The 15,702-nt window shown below is 39.8% G+C and overlaps 1 protein-coding gene across 1 annotated transcript in view; it reads right to left on the minus strand.

Annotated features, from left to right (window-relative positions):
- Window positions 1-15,702, minus strand: part of morc2 (MORC family CW-type zinc finger 2) — a 71,175-nt gene that overhangs the window by 42,484 nt on the left and 12,989 nt on the right. Inside the window, exons 6-9 of the mRNA XM_034169562.1 lie at window positions 9,888-9,978; window positions 9,685-9,793; window positions 4,815-4,974; window positions 4,356-4,467 (exon numbers count right to left, since the gene is read on the minus strand). Coding sequence (XP_034025453.1) covers window positions 4,356-4,467; window positions 4,815-4,974; window positions 9,685-9,793; window positions 9,888-9,978 — 472 coding nt within the window. The remainder of the gene's footprint in view (window positions 1-4,355; window positions 4,468-4,814; window positions 4,975-9,684; window positions 9,794-9,887; window positions 9,979-15,702) is intronic.

Consider the following 15,702-nt stretch of genomic DNA (forward strand, 5'->3'; position numbering starts at 1 on the left):
AGGTGTGTTCACTCCTTTTTAGATGCAGACTAACGAGCAGATCTGATATGATGCAGGTGTTAGTTTTGGGGATGAAAATTTACAGGGTGATTCCATAATTTTTTCCTCAGAATTGAGTGATTCCATATTTTTTTCCTCTGCTTGGTCTAAAAAAGTAACCGTTACTGACTGCCACAATCTTTTTTTCTTGATTTCTTATAGTGTTTCTTAAAGCCAGAAAGTTGCCATTTGAAATGACTAGTTTTGTGTCATGTCTGTGATCTGCTTTTTTTCTACAAAATTAAACAACTGAATGAACATCCTCCGAGGCCGGTGATTCCATAATTTTTGCCAGGGGTTGTATTCTAGAATTAACAGGAAGCCAATGAAGAGAGGCCAATATGGGAGAGATATGCTCTTTCCTTCTAGTCCCTGTCAGTACTCTAGCTGCAGCATTTTGAATTAACTGAAGGCTTTTCAGGGAACTTTTAGGACAACCTGATAATAATGAATTACAATAGTCCAGCCTAGAGGAAATAAATGCATGAATTAGTTTTTCAGCATCACTTTGAGACAAGACCTTTCTAATTTTAAAGATATTGCGCAAATGCAAAAAAGCAGTCCTACATATTTGTTTAATATGCACATTGAATGACATATCCTGATCAAAAATGACTCCAAGATTTCTCACAGTATTACTAGAGGTCAGGGTAATGCCATCCAGAGTAAGGATCTGGTTAGACACCATGTTTCTAAGATTTGTGGGGCCAAGTACAATAACTTCAGTTTTATCTGAGTTTAAAACCAGGAAATTAGAGGTCATCCATGTCTTTATGTCTGTAAGACAATCCTGCAGTTTAGCTAATTGGTGTGTGTCCTCTGGCTTCATGGATAGATAAAGCTGGGTGTCATCTGCGTAACAATGAAAATTTAAGCAATGCCGTCTAATAATACTGCCTAAGGGAAACATGTATAAAGTGAATAAAATTGGTCCTAGCACAGAACCTTGTGGAACTCCATAATTAACCTTAGTCTGTGAAGAAGATTCCCCATTTACATGAACAAATTGTAATCTATTAGATAAATATGATTCAAACCACCACAGCGCAGTGCCTTTAATACCTATGGCATGCTCTAATCTCTGTAATAAAATTTTATGGTCAACAGTATCAAAAGCAGCACTGAGGTCTAACAGAACAAGCACAGAGATGAGTCCACTGTCTGAGGCCATAAGATCATTTGTAACCTTCACTAATGCTGTTTCTGTACTATGATGAATTCTAAAACCTGACTGAAACTCTTCAAATAGACCATTCCTCTGCAGATGATCAGTTAGCTGTTTTACAACTACCCTTTCAAGAATTTTTGAGAGAAAAGGAAGGTTGGAGATTAGCCTATAATTAGCTAAGATTGCTGGGTCAAGTGATTGCTTTTTAAGTAATGGTTTAATTACTGCCACCTTAAAAGCCTGTGGTACATAGCCAACTAATAAAGATAGATTGATCATATTTAAGATTGAAGCATTAATTAATGGTAGGGCTTCCTTGAGCAGCCTGGTAGGAATGGGGTCTAATAGACATGTTGATGGTTTGGAGGAAGTAACTAATGAAAATAACTCAGAACAATCGGAGAGAAAGAGTCTAACCAAATACCGGCATCACTGAAAGCAGCCAAAGATAATGATACGTCTTTGGGATGGTTATGAGTAATTTTTTCTCTAATAGTTACAATTTTATTAGCAAAGAAAGTCATGAAGTCATTACTAGTTAAAGTTAAAGGAATACTCGGCTCAATAGAGCTCTGACTCTTTGTCAGCCTGGCTACAGTGCTGAAAAGAAACCTGGGGTTGTTCTTATTTTCTTCAATTAGTGATGAGTAGTAAGATGTCCTAGCTTTACGGAGGGCTTTTTAATAGAGCAACAGACTCTTTTTCTAGGCTAAGTGAAGATCTTCTAAATTAGTGAGACGCCATTTCCTCTCCAACTTACAGGTTATCTGCTTTAAGCTGCGAGTTTGTGAGTTATACCACAGAGTCAGGCACTTCTGATTTAAGGCTCTCTTTTTCAGAGGAGCTACAGCATCCAAAGTTGTCTTCAATGAGGATGTAAAACTATTGACGAGATACTCTATCTCACAGAGTTTAGGTAGCTACTCTGCCCTGAGTTGGTATATGGCATTAGAGAAGATAAAGAAGGAATCATATCCTTAAACCTAGTTACAGCGCTTTCTGAAAGACTTCTAGTGTAATGAAACTTATTCCCCACTGCTGGGTAGTCCATCAGAGTAAATGTAAATGTTATTAAGAAATGATCAGACAGAAGGGAGTTTTCAGGGAATACTGTTAAGTCTTCAATTTCCATACCATAAGTCAGAACAAGATCTAAGATATGATTAAAGTGGTGGGTGGACTCATTTACATTTTGAGCAAAGCCAATTGAGTCTAATAGATTAAATGCAATGTTGAGGCTGTCATTCTCAGCATCTGTGTGGATGTTAAAATCGCCCACTATAATTATCTTATCTGAGCTAAGCAGTAAGTCAGACAAAAGGTCTGAAAATTCACAGAGAAACTCACAGTAACGACCAGGTGGACGATAGATAACAAATAAAACTGGTTTTCGGGACTTCCAATTTGGATGGACAAGACTAAGAGTCAAGCTTTCAAATGAATTAAAGCTCTGTCTGGGTTTTGGATTAATTAATAAGATGGAATCGAAGATTGCTGCTAATCCTCCACCTCGGCCCGTGCTACGAGCGTTCTGGCAGTTAGTGTGACTCGGGGGTGTTGACTCATTTAAACTAACATATTCATCCTGCTGTAACCAGGTTTCTGTAAGGCAGAATAATCAATATGTTGATCAATTATTATATCATTTACTAACAGGGACTTAGAAGAGAGAGATCTAATGTTTAATAGACCACATTTAACTGTTTTAGTCTGTGGTGCAGTTGAAGGTGCTATATTATTTTTTCTTTTTGAATTTTTATGCTTAAATAGATTTTTACTGGTTATTGGTGGTCTGGGAGCAGGCACCGTCTCTACGGGGATGGGGTAATGAGGGATGGCAGGGGGAGAGAAGCTGCAGAGAGGTGTGTAAGACTACAACTCTGCTTCCTGGTCCCAACCCTGGATAGTCACAGTTTGGAGGATTTAAGAAAATTGGCCAGATTTCTAGAAATGAGAGCTGCTCCATCCAAAGTGGGATGGATGCCATCTCTCCTAACAAGACCAGGTTTTCCCCAGAAGCTTTGCCAATTATCTATGAAGCCCACCTCATTTTTTGGACACCACTCAGACAGCCAGCAATTCAAGGAGAACATGCGGCTAAACATGTCACTCCCGGTCTGATTGGGGAGGGGCCCAGAGAAAACTACAGAGTCCGACATTGTTTTTGCAAAGTTACACACCGATTCAATGTTAATTTTAGTGACCTCCGATTGGCGTAACCGGGTGTCATTACTGCCGACGTGAATTACAATCTTACCAAATTTACGCTTAGCCTTAGCCAGCAGTTTCAAATTTCCTTCAATGTCGCCTGCTCTGGCCCCCGGAAGACAATTGACTATGGTTGCTGGTGTCGCTAACTTCACATTTCTCAAAACAGAGTCTCCAATAACTAGAGTTTGATCCTCGGTGGGTGTGTCGCCGAGTGGGGAAAAACGGTTAGAAATGTGAACGGGTTGGCGGTGTACACGGGGCTTCTGTTTAGGGCTACACTTCCTCCTCACAGTCACCCAGTCAGCCTGCTTTCCCGGCTGCTCGGGATCTGCCGGAGGGGAACTAACGGCAGCTAAGCTACCTTGGTCCGCACCGACTACAGGGGCCTGGCTAGCTGTAGAATTTTCCAAGGTGCGGAGCCGAGTCTCCAATTCGCCCAGCCTGGCCTCCAAAGCTACGAATAAGCTACACTTATTACAAGTACCATTACTGCTAAAGGAGGCCGAGATTAACTAAACATTTCACACCCAGAGCAGAGAAGTGCGGGAGAGACAGGAGAAGCCGCCATGCTAAATCGGCTAAGAGCTAGTAGCTGCGCTAAGCCGGCGGATTCCTAAAAACACACGAAGTGAATAATGTGTAAATAATTTAGAGGTGATTCAGCAGTGGGAGTGCTTTAGTTAAGGCACGTGACGATTACACTGTGAAACAAATCGTTATCTAGTTATCTAGATCAATCTAACTGCGCAGATTAAACAGCTAACAGATACAGCAAAACACCGCTGTGCTCCGGAACAGGAAGTGATACAATACTGCAGTGAGAGCCAACCACCAATGTATATACTATATACTATAGTAAGTAAGTACTATAAATACTAAGTTAATTTTCCCAATGGCACAACAGTTTATTAGCTTTACTCCTAAAGTTTATTCTCACACTCCTTCGACAGGGGTACCAGCCATCAGAATATCCTGGTGGTCAGTCTCCACATCCAGCTCTGGATCGCCACTATCCATCAGCTTCAGATTATAGATGATCACAAGTGTACCTTTTAAAATTCAATCACACAACACAAAAGTAAGCAAATTGCTAATGACAATTCAAAAACAGTGCCTAAGAAGTTCCTCTTATTGTTTAATTAGCCTACTGCAGTTAAATTTCAATGATCTAACTCATGGGTGGCCAAATGAAAGGCTCATTAAAAGACAGCTAACTAATCTTTCAATGGATTCAGGTGTGTTGTTGCAGGGAGACAACTAAGAGTGTCAGGAAGGTAGATCTCGAGGACCGAACTTGGCCACCCCTGATCTAAGTTATACAGACATGAGCACAGGTATTGTAGGTAGGCATCATGAAAAAAGTAACATTGTGATGTGGCGACAGTGACAGGCTTACCACTGCTACTTTCTATTTTGCTGAACTGTTCCATCAACTGCTGCTCATTTTTAAAAGGAGAGTATTTGAAGATGAGCTCGGTCTCTATGGCATACTTCTCTGGGTCAGAGGTCAGTGGTTGTTTGGTCTTCAGATCCCATGAGGGGAGGGGAACGATCACCTGAATGAAGCAGATTAAACTTAATGGCACATAAAAATAAATGGAGTATTTATGTTAAGCAATCAAAGTGATTCTTCAAATTATGAAACGCAATCTTAATCAGTGTGTGCATAGGGCCGCCCAATGTGGGGCCCACGGGTCAAATGTGGTCTGCCTTCCCTTTGCTTTAGCCCACCTTGGTAAATGACAAACTCTCTGGAATGAGTAAACTATTTAGCTAAAACCCTTTATGCAGATTCATTTGTTGCCCTTCAAAAGAAAGAAACACCTCTGGTTTTCAGGGGAAGGGGCGGTTACAAAGAACAGATCCATAAAAACCCTCCAAACAGCAGTTATTTTTGCACTAGGCCTTTTATCACAACACTGTAAATAAGCAGCAGCTACTTATTTGGTAGTTTTACATTTACCATTTGTTGTTTAAATTATACCATGATATAAATTTCAGGTCATATGGTCCAGCTGCTACATCAACCGATCACAAAAATAAATATGAACAAAAATAAATATTAATTTCATTGGGACATGTGAATCTTATCACTGACAACGATTCCATACGCACCTTGATACACTACCAGCGATACGATACATACTGACGATATGATGTGATACGATTCCCCCCGTTCTCAATTCGATGCAATTTGATATGTATTTGACAGTGATTCAATTCCTCACAATGCGATACGATACGATTAGGGATGGGTAATGATACGATTTTAATCAATATCGATGCCATTATAGATTCTGCTCATCAAACTGATTCTTCATCGATTCCCATATCAATACCTCTTGTGAATTTTCTGTGTACTAAAAGTAAGCTTTACAGGTTTTCTATGTCAATAACATTGAGTCTTAAAGTAAATAAATATGAAATCGGTCACTGGATCCTTGATCTCTGGACAAAAATAAAAAACTAAATCCGTATTTTTTGTCAAAAGCATATCCTTTTAGTATTGATGGCACAAATCTAACTCCACAGACTCTGAGCTGAGGTCTTCAGACGGCTGTGCTGCATGTCAGGATGTAATTCATAAAAACCGCAGGACGTCTCATTTTGGGAAAAACAACAACAACAACAAAAAAAAATCCAGGTTTGGTCAGTTGTAGTTTATTGTTTGTATTATAATGTTTGGAAAGAGGTGTCATTTGATTTAAACCAACGATTTGCTCTGAAGTTATTAATTCCAACCGAAATCTGTGCGGCTCTTTGGAGCTGCGTACTTAGTCCCAAAAAACAGAGGATATTATTATTATTGTCATTATTTCCTTTCCCTGATGGACAACTTCAGTTTAAACACTGGTGTAGTGCCAAACTGGCTGGTGCTCATGCCACTGCACTTGCCGCTTCTGAAAACCAGCGAAGCAGAGAACCAGCCAACAGCGGGTTGAATTGCTGCTTCAAGCAGACAGCAGACCCGCTGCAGTCTGCAATAAGTAGAGAAATCATCCTTTTCTCGATAAACACCCTCAAAACAACGGCCGCGGCGGTCTCCCGAAACATCCGTGGTGCATTCCAAGTGCCTCAGAAAAAAACTGAAGCAAGCAGGCAGCAAGCGATAAAACACGAATTGAATCGATGCACAATGAATGAATTAATGCACTCGCATCACCCACGTTTGTATCTAGATACCGATTCCTATTGATTAATCTCCACATGCCTTGTACCAAACATTTAACAAGAGTCCCCCGCTGGCAAATACTGCTTTGGTAGAAGCGCTTGTTACATTCTGATAATATTTCAAGGTCGGTGATCGTTGATTTCAGAATGCAAGCACCCACTCATGATTTCTTAATCAAGGGCCATGGGCCCAAGTGAAACATATGATAATATGCGTATTACCAACCTACAAGGACTTGTACCAAGTTTCACAAAATTCCTCCTAAATGTAAGAGGACTGATTTCAGAATGCAGGCACCCACTTATGAAACTGACAGCCTAGATTTGTTAATCAAGGGCCATAACGCTTGTAAAATGGGCCCAACTCAAACACTGTGATAATACGCATATTACTAACCTATAACAACAATTTGTACCAGCAGGGTTTGGTGGCCAAGTGGCTATAGTGTGCTTGGTTTGCGTGCAGAAGGTTCCCGGTTCAAACCCCACCCCTGCCACATTTCTCCATGTAACATGGAGTTGCATCAGAAAGAGCATCTGGTGTAAAACTTGTGCCAAATCAACATGCAGATCCACCTTGGATCTGCTGTGTTGACCCCGAGTCAAAACAAGGGAGCAGCTGAAGGGACTTATTTTTAACAAGGATTTCTAGCAGGTTTCATGAAATTCTTCCGAAAAATGTGAGAGAAGTCAATTTCAGAATCACATATCCTGTGACTGACTGACTGACCGACCGACAAAGACAGATGGAAATCACCACGACATAACCCCTTTGTTTTTACCCCTTTGGGCCTTCGGCCAGCAGGGGTAAAAAGATGAAAATCAAGAATGTGTGTGACATCCAATGGTGGGCACAACTAACCAAAAAGTTAGCTTTGATAACTGGTAATCAGGTAACTGAAAAGTTATCTTTTTTAAACGCTAAACCGATAAACTGCCTAAAAACGTATTGGAAGCTACAGATAACCCATAACTTTAACCGATAACTTTAAATTCTGCCTCCCATACGCTCTTAGCTACTAAGAAGCTGATTTTGAGTTTAAACATCGCCAAAGCTTCTGACAGAACCAACGGCGATCACAAACCCAAACAGCCAATGAGCCAGCGCTTCTGTCTTTGTGCGCTCTGCCCCCTGCTGTAGGAGAACATCATTTACCCTGACAGGATACAGTGGTGCCGTGATGAGGCAGGCATCTTGAAATGGAAAGCAGGTTTGAATTATGGTTTTGCTTTAAAAATAAAATTATTCCGGATAGAATAACTACATTAATGTAAACTCTTAAAATGTACAAAGTGATATATAACACATATCTGTTGATTTTAAAATAATGCACTCATTCTGAAGATTTGAACATTAACACACAAAAGGGATTATGGGTAAACTAAGCCTCCACTCATACCGATTGGTTGATTCATTCATTCTATGTAAAACCAACACAAGTGAATCAATGTGATGTGTTGGTGTTTACAAATAAATGTGCTTTATATAAATAAATGTCATTTGTTTCATTTGTATAAAAAAAAAAAGAAAGAAATTTTCAAGATCCCGCTAGACAGCGCCTAAGCACACGTGTGATGACATCACAACCATCTGGTTAGGAAGACAAGGTTTCTTTCAATAACCAGAACTGTCAAAAAACGTTCTTGTGTGTTGGAATTGTGTGGTGGTAGGAATCGCCTTTTGAATGCTTGAATAATGATGTCAGTCGCACAAAATAATAGTGAAAACATGTTCGGTGCGGTGTTATAACAGATCAATCAGTCGCTCCGTGAGGCATCATAACATCAAGTCTGGTTCACATGGCAAGATAATTAGGCCGATATCGGACCCGATCGTAAATATAATCTTATCAGATATTCCTGCCGTGTGTGGTTTTTAAGAGCGCTCTTATCTGCTCAGAAGGACGTGAGGAGCTAAATGTGACATGCAGCCAATCAGAAAGCAAGGTGTTTAACCTGGGAATATTCGTGTGCTAAATCTGTGTGTTGTTTTTACCATGTGGCTGACACCACACACTGTACAACTAAACCTATCAGATCTACAATTTGTTTTGATCTCCACGTGTGGGGTCTCTCAGGTTTTGGAAACCTACAGATAATTTTAAAATCCTGCGGTCGACAACACTGTGATATACCTGGTCGCCAGTAGATGGCAGTGTTCTATGCACTTTGACGCTGGTTATATCACAGGGCCTGAATCACAATTTCGGCTTTTGGAAAAGCAATCTTGGCTTCTTCTGGCATTTTTACTTTAAACAAACACAATAACAACGTCTATAAACCCAGAGAATATATTCACGAGAGTTTTAGGCACAATATACAAAGAATTTAATGCTGTTGTCTGTGTGGAGCCTGATCAGAGCGTCTCAAATGCATTTCTCCTGTCGTGAACATTTACCCATAATGCATTGCGCACACACCATGTCCACACTAAAACCTTCAAAATTAGTGCATTATTTTAAAACATATATCTGATATTTTCACTTTATAAAACGTCAGACGTGACGTTAATTTAAATAACTTGTTCAAAATTAGTTTGGTTAAAATTCTAACCATAAGTTGAAACTCTATGCCTCTGGATGACTTGGGTGCTATTGCCAGCGTATTAGTATGGGGTCAAAAGAAATTAGTTTTTTTTTTTATTTTCTATGACCAGTTCTCCTTTGCCTGCAGAGGATAGAGCAGTTTATTCTGGAACCAGCTCTTCTCTGTTTGTAAAGGATAGAACTGCGCATCTACTACAAAAAACTTCATCTGCAAAAATGTTAGCGGTCTAAAAATTATTGGACCAAAGCTTATTGGAAGATAATTGGTCCAATGATGGTTTTCAAAGTTATCTGAAAAGCTAATCCGATAATAAAAACATTATCTTCGATAATTAGCGGTTAGCGGAACTGTGCCCACCACTGGTGACATCTAGTCCTATTCAAAAAAAAAAAAAAAAAAGCCAGCACACATTTCCTTATCATGAAGCGTATAACCGAAAATCTCAGCTTGAGTGAAGGATACAGCAATCTTACAGAGAAGACATTTCTTACAACCACAAAGAGAAAGGAAAAATACCATTATAAAGGCAACAGGTTTTACAGACTAACCTCATCAAGTCCCTCCTCTTCATGAAATGTCCTTGATAGGAAAAGGCAAGTCAGCGTGTCTCCCTTTTTTGTGAATAAGATGAAGTCTTTGCCAATACGCATGGACCCCCTGGAGAAAGAAATTTAAACATGGGATCATTTTTCTGCCACTAAAGCTGTATCATCTATGAAATATTAAGATAAAAATTCAGCAACTATCTTACGACTTCAGGCCATTTCCATATTGGCCAATATGTGTCGACTCTGGTGACCGTTTGCTTGACTTTCCAAACTGAATCACATGGGTTGCCTCACCTAAAAAACAGAAATATGCAGCTTTGCAACATAAAACATGTTACAGTGTACATTTACAATCAAGATGTTGATGTCCATTTCCCATTTTCTGCATCAACTTATTTTTGGCTTGTCTAATTACAATTTATTAATTTTTAAATGGTACATATCCAATTCCTGCATCAACATGGTTTTCACTCAAGACTACTGCAAATGCACGGACTTGCATGAGGACATTTCTAAGGCACATGTACAAACAATTGCAATGCATGGAGGCTTTGTGAAAACATTTCTTTTCAAAGAATCAATAAAGTGCCACCATGATTTTTCAGATGGGCAAAAAGGATCAGAACCCTTGTGGCAACTTGTTTTTGTGCAGCAATGATCACTGCTCCCACTGTTCATAGGGAAGTGTAAGCATTGAATTTGTTTCATACTCACATAAATGTCACTGTACCCAAAAACTAGTATGCGAATTGTTATGGCTCCTGTTATATTTAGTTTCTGAGATATGGAGGCCTTACTAATGTCTCATAATAAAATCATATATTTGGTTTCTTTCAGACATGCACCTAGGTGCAATGACAGTGTTATAACATTAGTATTAAATAAAAATTTGACAGTCTTTATGTGGCTCAGTGTGAAGAAATAATGGGTTACAAAGCACGACAACATTTTAAATACAAAGTTCAGCAATCTATAACATGCCAAATGTGAAATTTTGTCCAACCATTTAAGACATTCAAGACCTCTAATAGTGAAGAGCAATCCCTGCAAACATCAAGCATGTGGCACGTATAGTTCTCAAATAAAAGACTTATGGAACTTTGCAATTACTTTAATTAGCACTCATTAGTATGTCTACCCCCTTTGAAAAGACTCCGTATCTTAAAAAGACACAAGCCAAATGTTTTGCACTATTTACATGAAGTGCGAAGCAAATCCAAGAAGGTCAGTTAGGAGGCCTCTGTTGATTTGACATGTGCTTGCATGTGGTCATTGTCACAACCCACATGCAAGAAAAAAAGATCTGGATAAGGTCAATATACGGTATGTAAAAAACTAGAGATCTATGAGCAATTCAGAAAATGATAGCATGCCACTCTGCTGTACTGGCTGGTTGCATTTATTATATAGCTGGGATAATCGTTTATGATGAAAAACCTGAATTAATAAACTGGTCAAACTCTGTACTGAAGAGCCAAATAAGTCTGTTCATATATATAACTGCCAAAAATGATGCATTTAGTACTATAATTTTAATTTAAAAAAAGCCCTACTTTCTCCCATTCACTGTTTTGCAGTTGTGAATCTCGCACCGTCTCGCGGTCCGTGACTCATGTGAGAGGTTGGTTTCAAGAGAGTTCCGGTGTCAGGAGCTTAGCACTCACAGTGGAAACACACCTCGTGAAGTACGGACAATAAGACAACATTGGGGTACGGCAGAAGTCCATCAAAGGTGCTACACCTCCTCTAGATCAGTGATTCTCAACCGGGGTGCCGCGGCACCCTAGGGTGCCGTGATCGATCGTCAGGGGTACCGTGGGTATTTTTCATATTCGCGATTATTTTTCATATTCGCGATTACCGTGAATTATTTATTTTATCCACAAAGCATAAAACGACTCAGAATCTGACGTCATTGTGCTGCAGCCTTGCTCGTCTTAAGGCGGGACAATAACAAGGAGGCTGACGGCCCATTAAAACAGTACCGTCTTCTTCAAAAGCCGTCTAAAATGCGGAGCTGTTGGTGTGTGTGTCTGTGCCTGTGTGCGCGCGCGCGGAGTTAACAGGCTGCAGACTGCGAGGGAGGGGGTGGGTGAGGGAGGGGGTGAGTGAGGGAGATTCCTGAATGCAGGCGCGACATGTTCAGTGCGCAGCAAGCGCAGAGCAGAGAGAATTTTAACCCAAGTGAACGGAAACATGAAGCTGCCTTTACTTCTCTCTGAACTTTCTCTAAAGGTGCGATTCTGCCGTTACCGTCCTGTTCACACCATGTGCGCGTCGTATGCTGAATTTATGAGATCATGAGATGAAATAAACGGTCAAATATATTTAAAAACATATTTTAAAAAAATGAGAATATATGAATGAACTGAGAGCCACAAAAAAAAAAAATGTTCAGACGCAGAGATCACAAAAAACAAGTGAGAACGCTGAACTTTAACAGCTGTTATTTTCCAAAGGTATTTATTTGTTCAATCTTAAGCTTAATGTAGTGTTTAAGCACAAAACGTGACTGATGAGGAGAAACAATTCCAGAAATGCAACAGAAACAACCACAAATCAGAAAAAGTTGGGACTGTATGTAAAATAGATAAAATAGATAAGATAAAAATAAAAATGTTGCACCATTCCCAGTTTCACTCACAGAAGCCAAACGTTCTTCCAGAGTTGTGCAATTATACTACAATAGTAGAATATAAAGAAGGGGAAAAAAGAAAAAAAAAAAATAGACAATATGTTCGTCAATCGCAATTATTTGTCTGACAATTAATCGTCTCCAGAAATTCCTAATCGTGACAGCCCTACTTGAGATCAGAGCGCAAAATGCTTGAGGATTTTCGAAATGCGATGTTTTCTGTATCGATTTTCTATTGCGATAATTGGGTTTTGCGCAAAACCACAGGTAATAGCATTATAATATTATTTTAGTTGGTGGTGTGCCGCAGGATTTTGTAAATATAAAAAGGGTGCCGCGGCTCAAAAAAGGTTGAAAAACACTGCTCTAGATAACCCTCTCAACTTGGGAGAATGTGTCATCATCGTAATCGCCCGTGAACTCGCTGGATCAATGCCATCCACGTCCTCGCTTTGCCATTGTTTACATGCGCTGTGAGACAGTGGAACTCTGCTGGCGCCGTGGTTCATTCTGGGAAGTGCAGGGGGGCCGCAAGGGGGATTATGGGAAACGTTAAAGTACCAAATTGAAAACATTGGATGAGAACTATTTTCCTTCACACACACACACACACACACACACACCTTCATATGAAGTGCTACCATTCTATGAAGTTTCATAGAAATTCATAAAACAGTTTGGGAGAAGTTGTCCTGACAATTCTCATGAACAGAGATGGGATGACCCCTATATACCTTCCACACTTAGGGGTGTGTAGTATATACGGTAGACGGTATAAATGATATAAATTTGGCCTACGGTAGAGATTTGGACTCGACCGGCAATCGCGATAATGCTTGCTGATGATGTCATGGGCCAACCTGATCCAATATCTGTATTGGCCTCCAATACCAACATAATTCATGGATCTAAAATATCCGATACAACCTGAAGAGTTTTCTGTTCCAGGAAATGTTTGTGAAACATCTCTGAAACACAAGTGCTGTGTTGCTGCAGATGGAGGGGAGCAGTGGGGAAGGTATTGTTCTGAACTGAGTAGTGTCTCTCATTGAGAGGAGGAGTGTTGTAATGTGAGACGCCCCTGTTCGAGCAGTCTCTTCTGCAGTTAGTAGCTAGCTAACAGGCAAGCACTGAATAGGCTTGTCACTAACATGTCCACTGAACAAAGCAAAGCCAAGACAGCAACGTGCAATGTTTGCAAAGCCGCTGTTTATTTCACCGGACGATCTGGGTGGAGGTGGATGTGCTGTCGCGACCTGAATCAACCATTGATAAAGCGTCAGATTAAATAACACAGGGAATGACAATTTACCAAGACTGACTTCAAATATGAGTAAATTAAGTACTTTTACTTTTTTTTGTGGTTTCTCGTTGCATTTTGGAAATGAGGAAAATGGTTCCTGTATTCGGAGCAGGTGTACCATCTGGTGTTCAAGAGATGAAACTTCAGCCACTGACCCAACAATAAATTAATGTATTTAATTCTTCCACCAAAACATCAAATCCGAGCTGAGATTCAAACCTCAACTAGATGTTTTGGTGACGGAATTAAGTACTTTTATTTATTGTTGGGTCAGTGGCTGAAGTTTCATCTCCTGAAGCCCAGATAGCACACCTGCCCCAAGTACATGTACCATTTTCAGGACAGAGCACATTTCCAAAATGCAACAAGAAAACACAAAAAATAAAATAAATAAAGTTACTTAATTGACTCATATTTGGAGTCAGTGATATATTTGAATACCTCCCTGACTAAGGCCCTTCGCCCCCAATCACTCAGTTTAGACAGGCGGCCAACTCTAGGAAGAATCCTGATGGATACAAGGTTCTTTCATTTATGGATGATGGATGCCACTGTGCTCATTGGGATCTTCAAAGCAGAAGAAATGTTTCCGTACCCTTCCCTAGACATGTGCCTCAAGACAATCCTTGAATACTTATGTACAGTTGTATGTAAAAGTTTTGGCACCCCTGATGATTTCCATTTTACTTTATAAATCATTGGTTGATTGGATCAGCAATTTCAGTTAAATATATCATATAGCAGACACAGAGATATTTGAGAAGTGAAATGAAGTTATAGGATTTACAGAAAGTATGCAATAATTCTCTAAACAAAATTAGGCAGGTGCATAAATTTGGGCACTCCAACAGAAAAAATACATCAATATTTAGTAGATCCTTCTTTTGCAGAAATAACGGCCTCTACGCTTCCTATAGCTTCCAATGACAGTCTGGATTCTGGATGAAGGTATTTTGGACCATTCTTCTTTACAAAACAGAGAGTGAGTGAGAATGGACAGCCCGCTTAAAATCACACCAAAATTTTCAATAATATTTAGGTCTGGGGACTGAGATGGTCATTCCAGGACTTTGTACTTGTTCCTCTGCATGAATGCCTTAGTAGATTTTGAGCAGTATTTAGGGCTGTTGTCTTGTTGAAAGATCCAGCCCCAGCGCAACTTCAACTTTCACTGATTCATGAATATTGTTCTCAAGAATCTGCTGATACTGACTGGAATCCATATGACCCTCAACTTTAACAAGATTCCCAGTACCTGCACTGGCCACACAGCATGATGGAACCACCTCCAAATTTTACTGTAGGTAGCAAGTGGTTTTTCTTGGAATGCTGTGTTCTTTTCAGCCATGCATCCCGCCCCTTCTTATGTCCAAGTAACTCAATTTTAGTTTCATCAGTCCACAGCACCTTATTCCAAAATGAAGCTGGCTTGTCCAAATGTGCTTTAGCATACCTCAAGCAACTCTGTTTGCGGCGTGTACACAGTAAAGGCTTCTTCTGCATTACAGCATCATACAGCATCTCTTTGTGCAAAGTGTGCTGTATAGTTGAACGAAGCACAGAGACACTATCTGCAGCAAGATCATGTTGTAGGTCTTCGGAGCAGGTCTGTGGGTTGACTATGACTGTTCTCACCATCCTTCGCTTCAGCTTATCTGAGATATTTCTTGGCCTGCCACTTCAGGCTTTAACTAGTAGTGCCTGTGGTCTTGCATTTCCTCACTGTGTTCCTCGCAGTGGAAACTGACAGCTGAAATCTCTATCCTTCTCCTCTATCTCTATCCTTCCCCTAAACCATCAAATTAATAAAATGACAAGAGTCCCCAAATTTATGCACATGCCTAATTTTGTTTAATTATTGCACAATTTTTGTAAATCCTATGAACTTCATTTCACTTCTCAAATATCAGTGTGTTTGTCTGCTATATGATATACTTAACTGAAATGTCTGATCCAGACAAACAATGATTTATAAAGGAAAATCATGAAAATTGTCAGGGGTGCCCAAACTTTTGCATACAACTCTACATGTGATTTCTTAGAGTTTTTTTTTTTTTTTATAAATTTGCAAAAATCTCAA

The sequence above is a fragment of the Thalassophryne amazonica genome, chromosome 5 (genome assembly GCF_902500255.1).
Source record: "Thalassophryne amazonica chromosome 5, fThaAma1.1, whole genome shotgun sequence".
NCBI lineage: Eukaryota > Metazoa > Chordata > Actinopteri > Batrachoidiformes > Batrachoididae > Thalassophryne > Thalassophryne amazonica.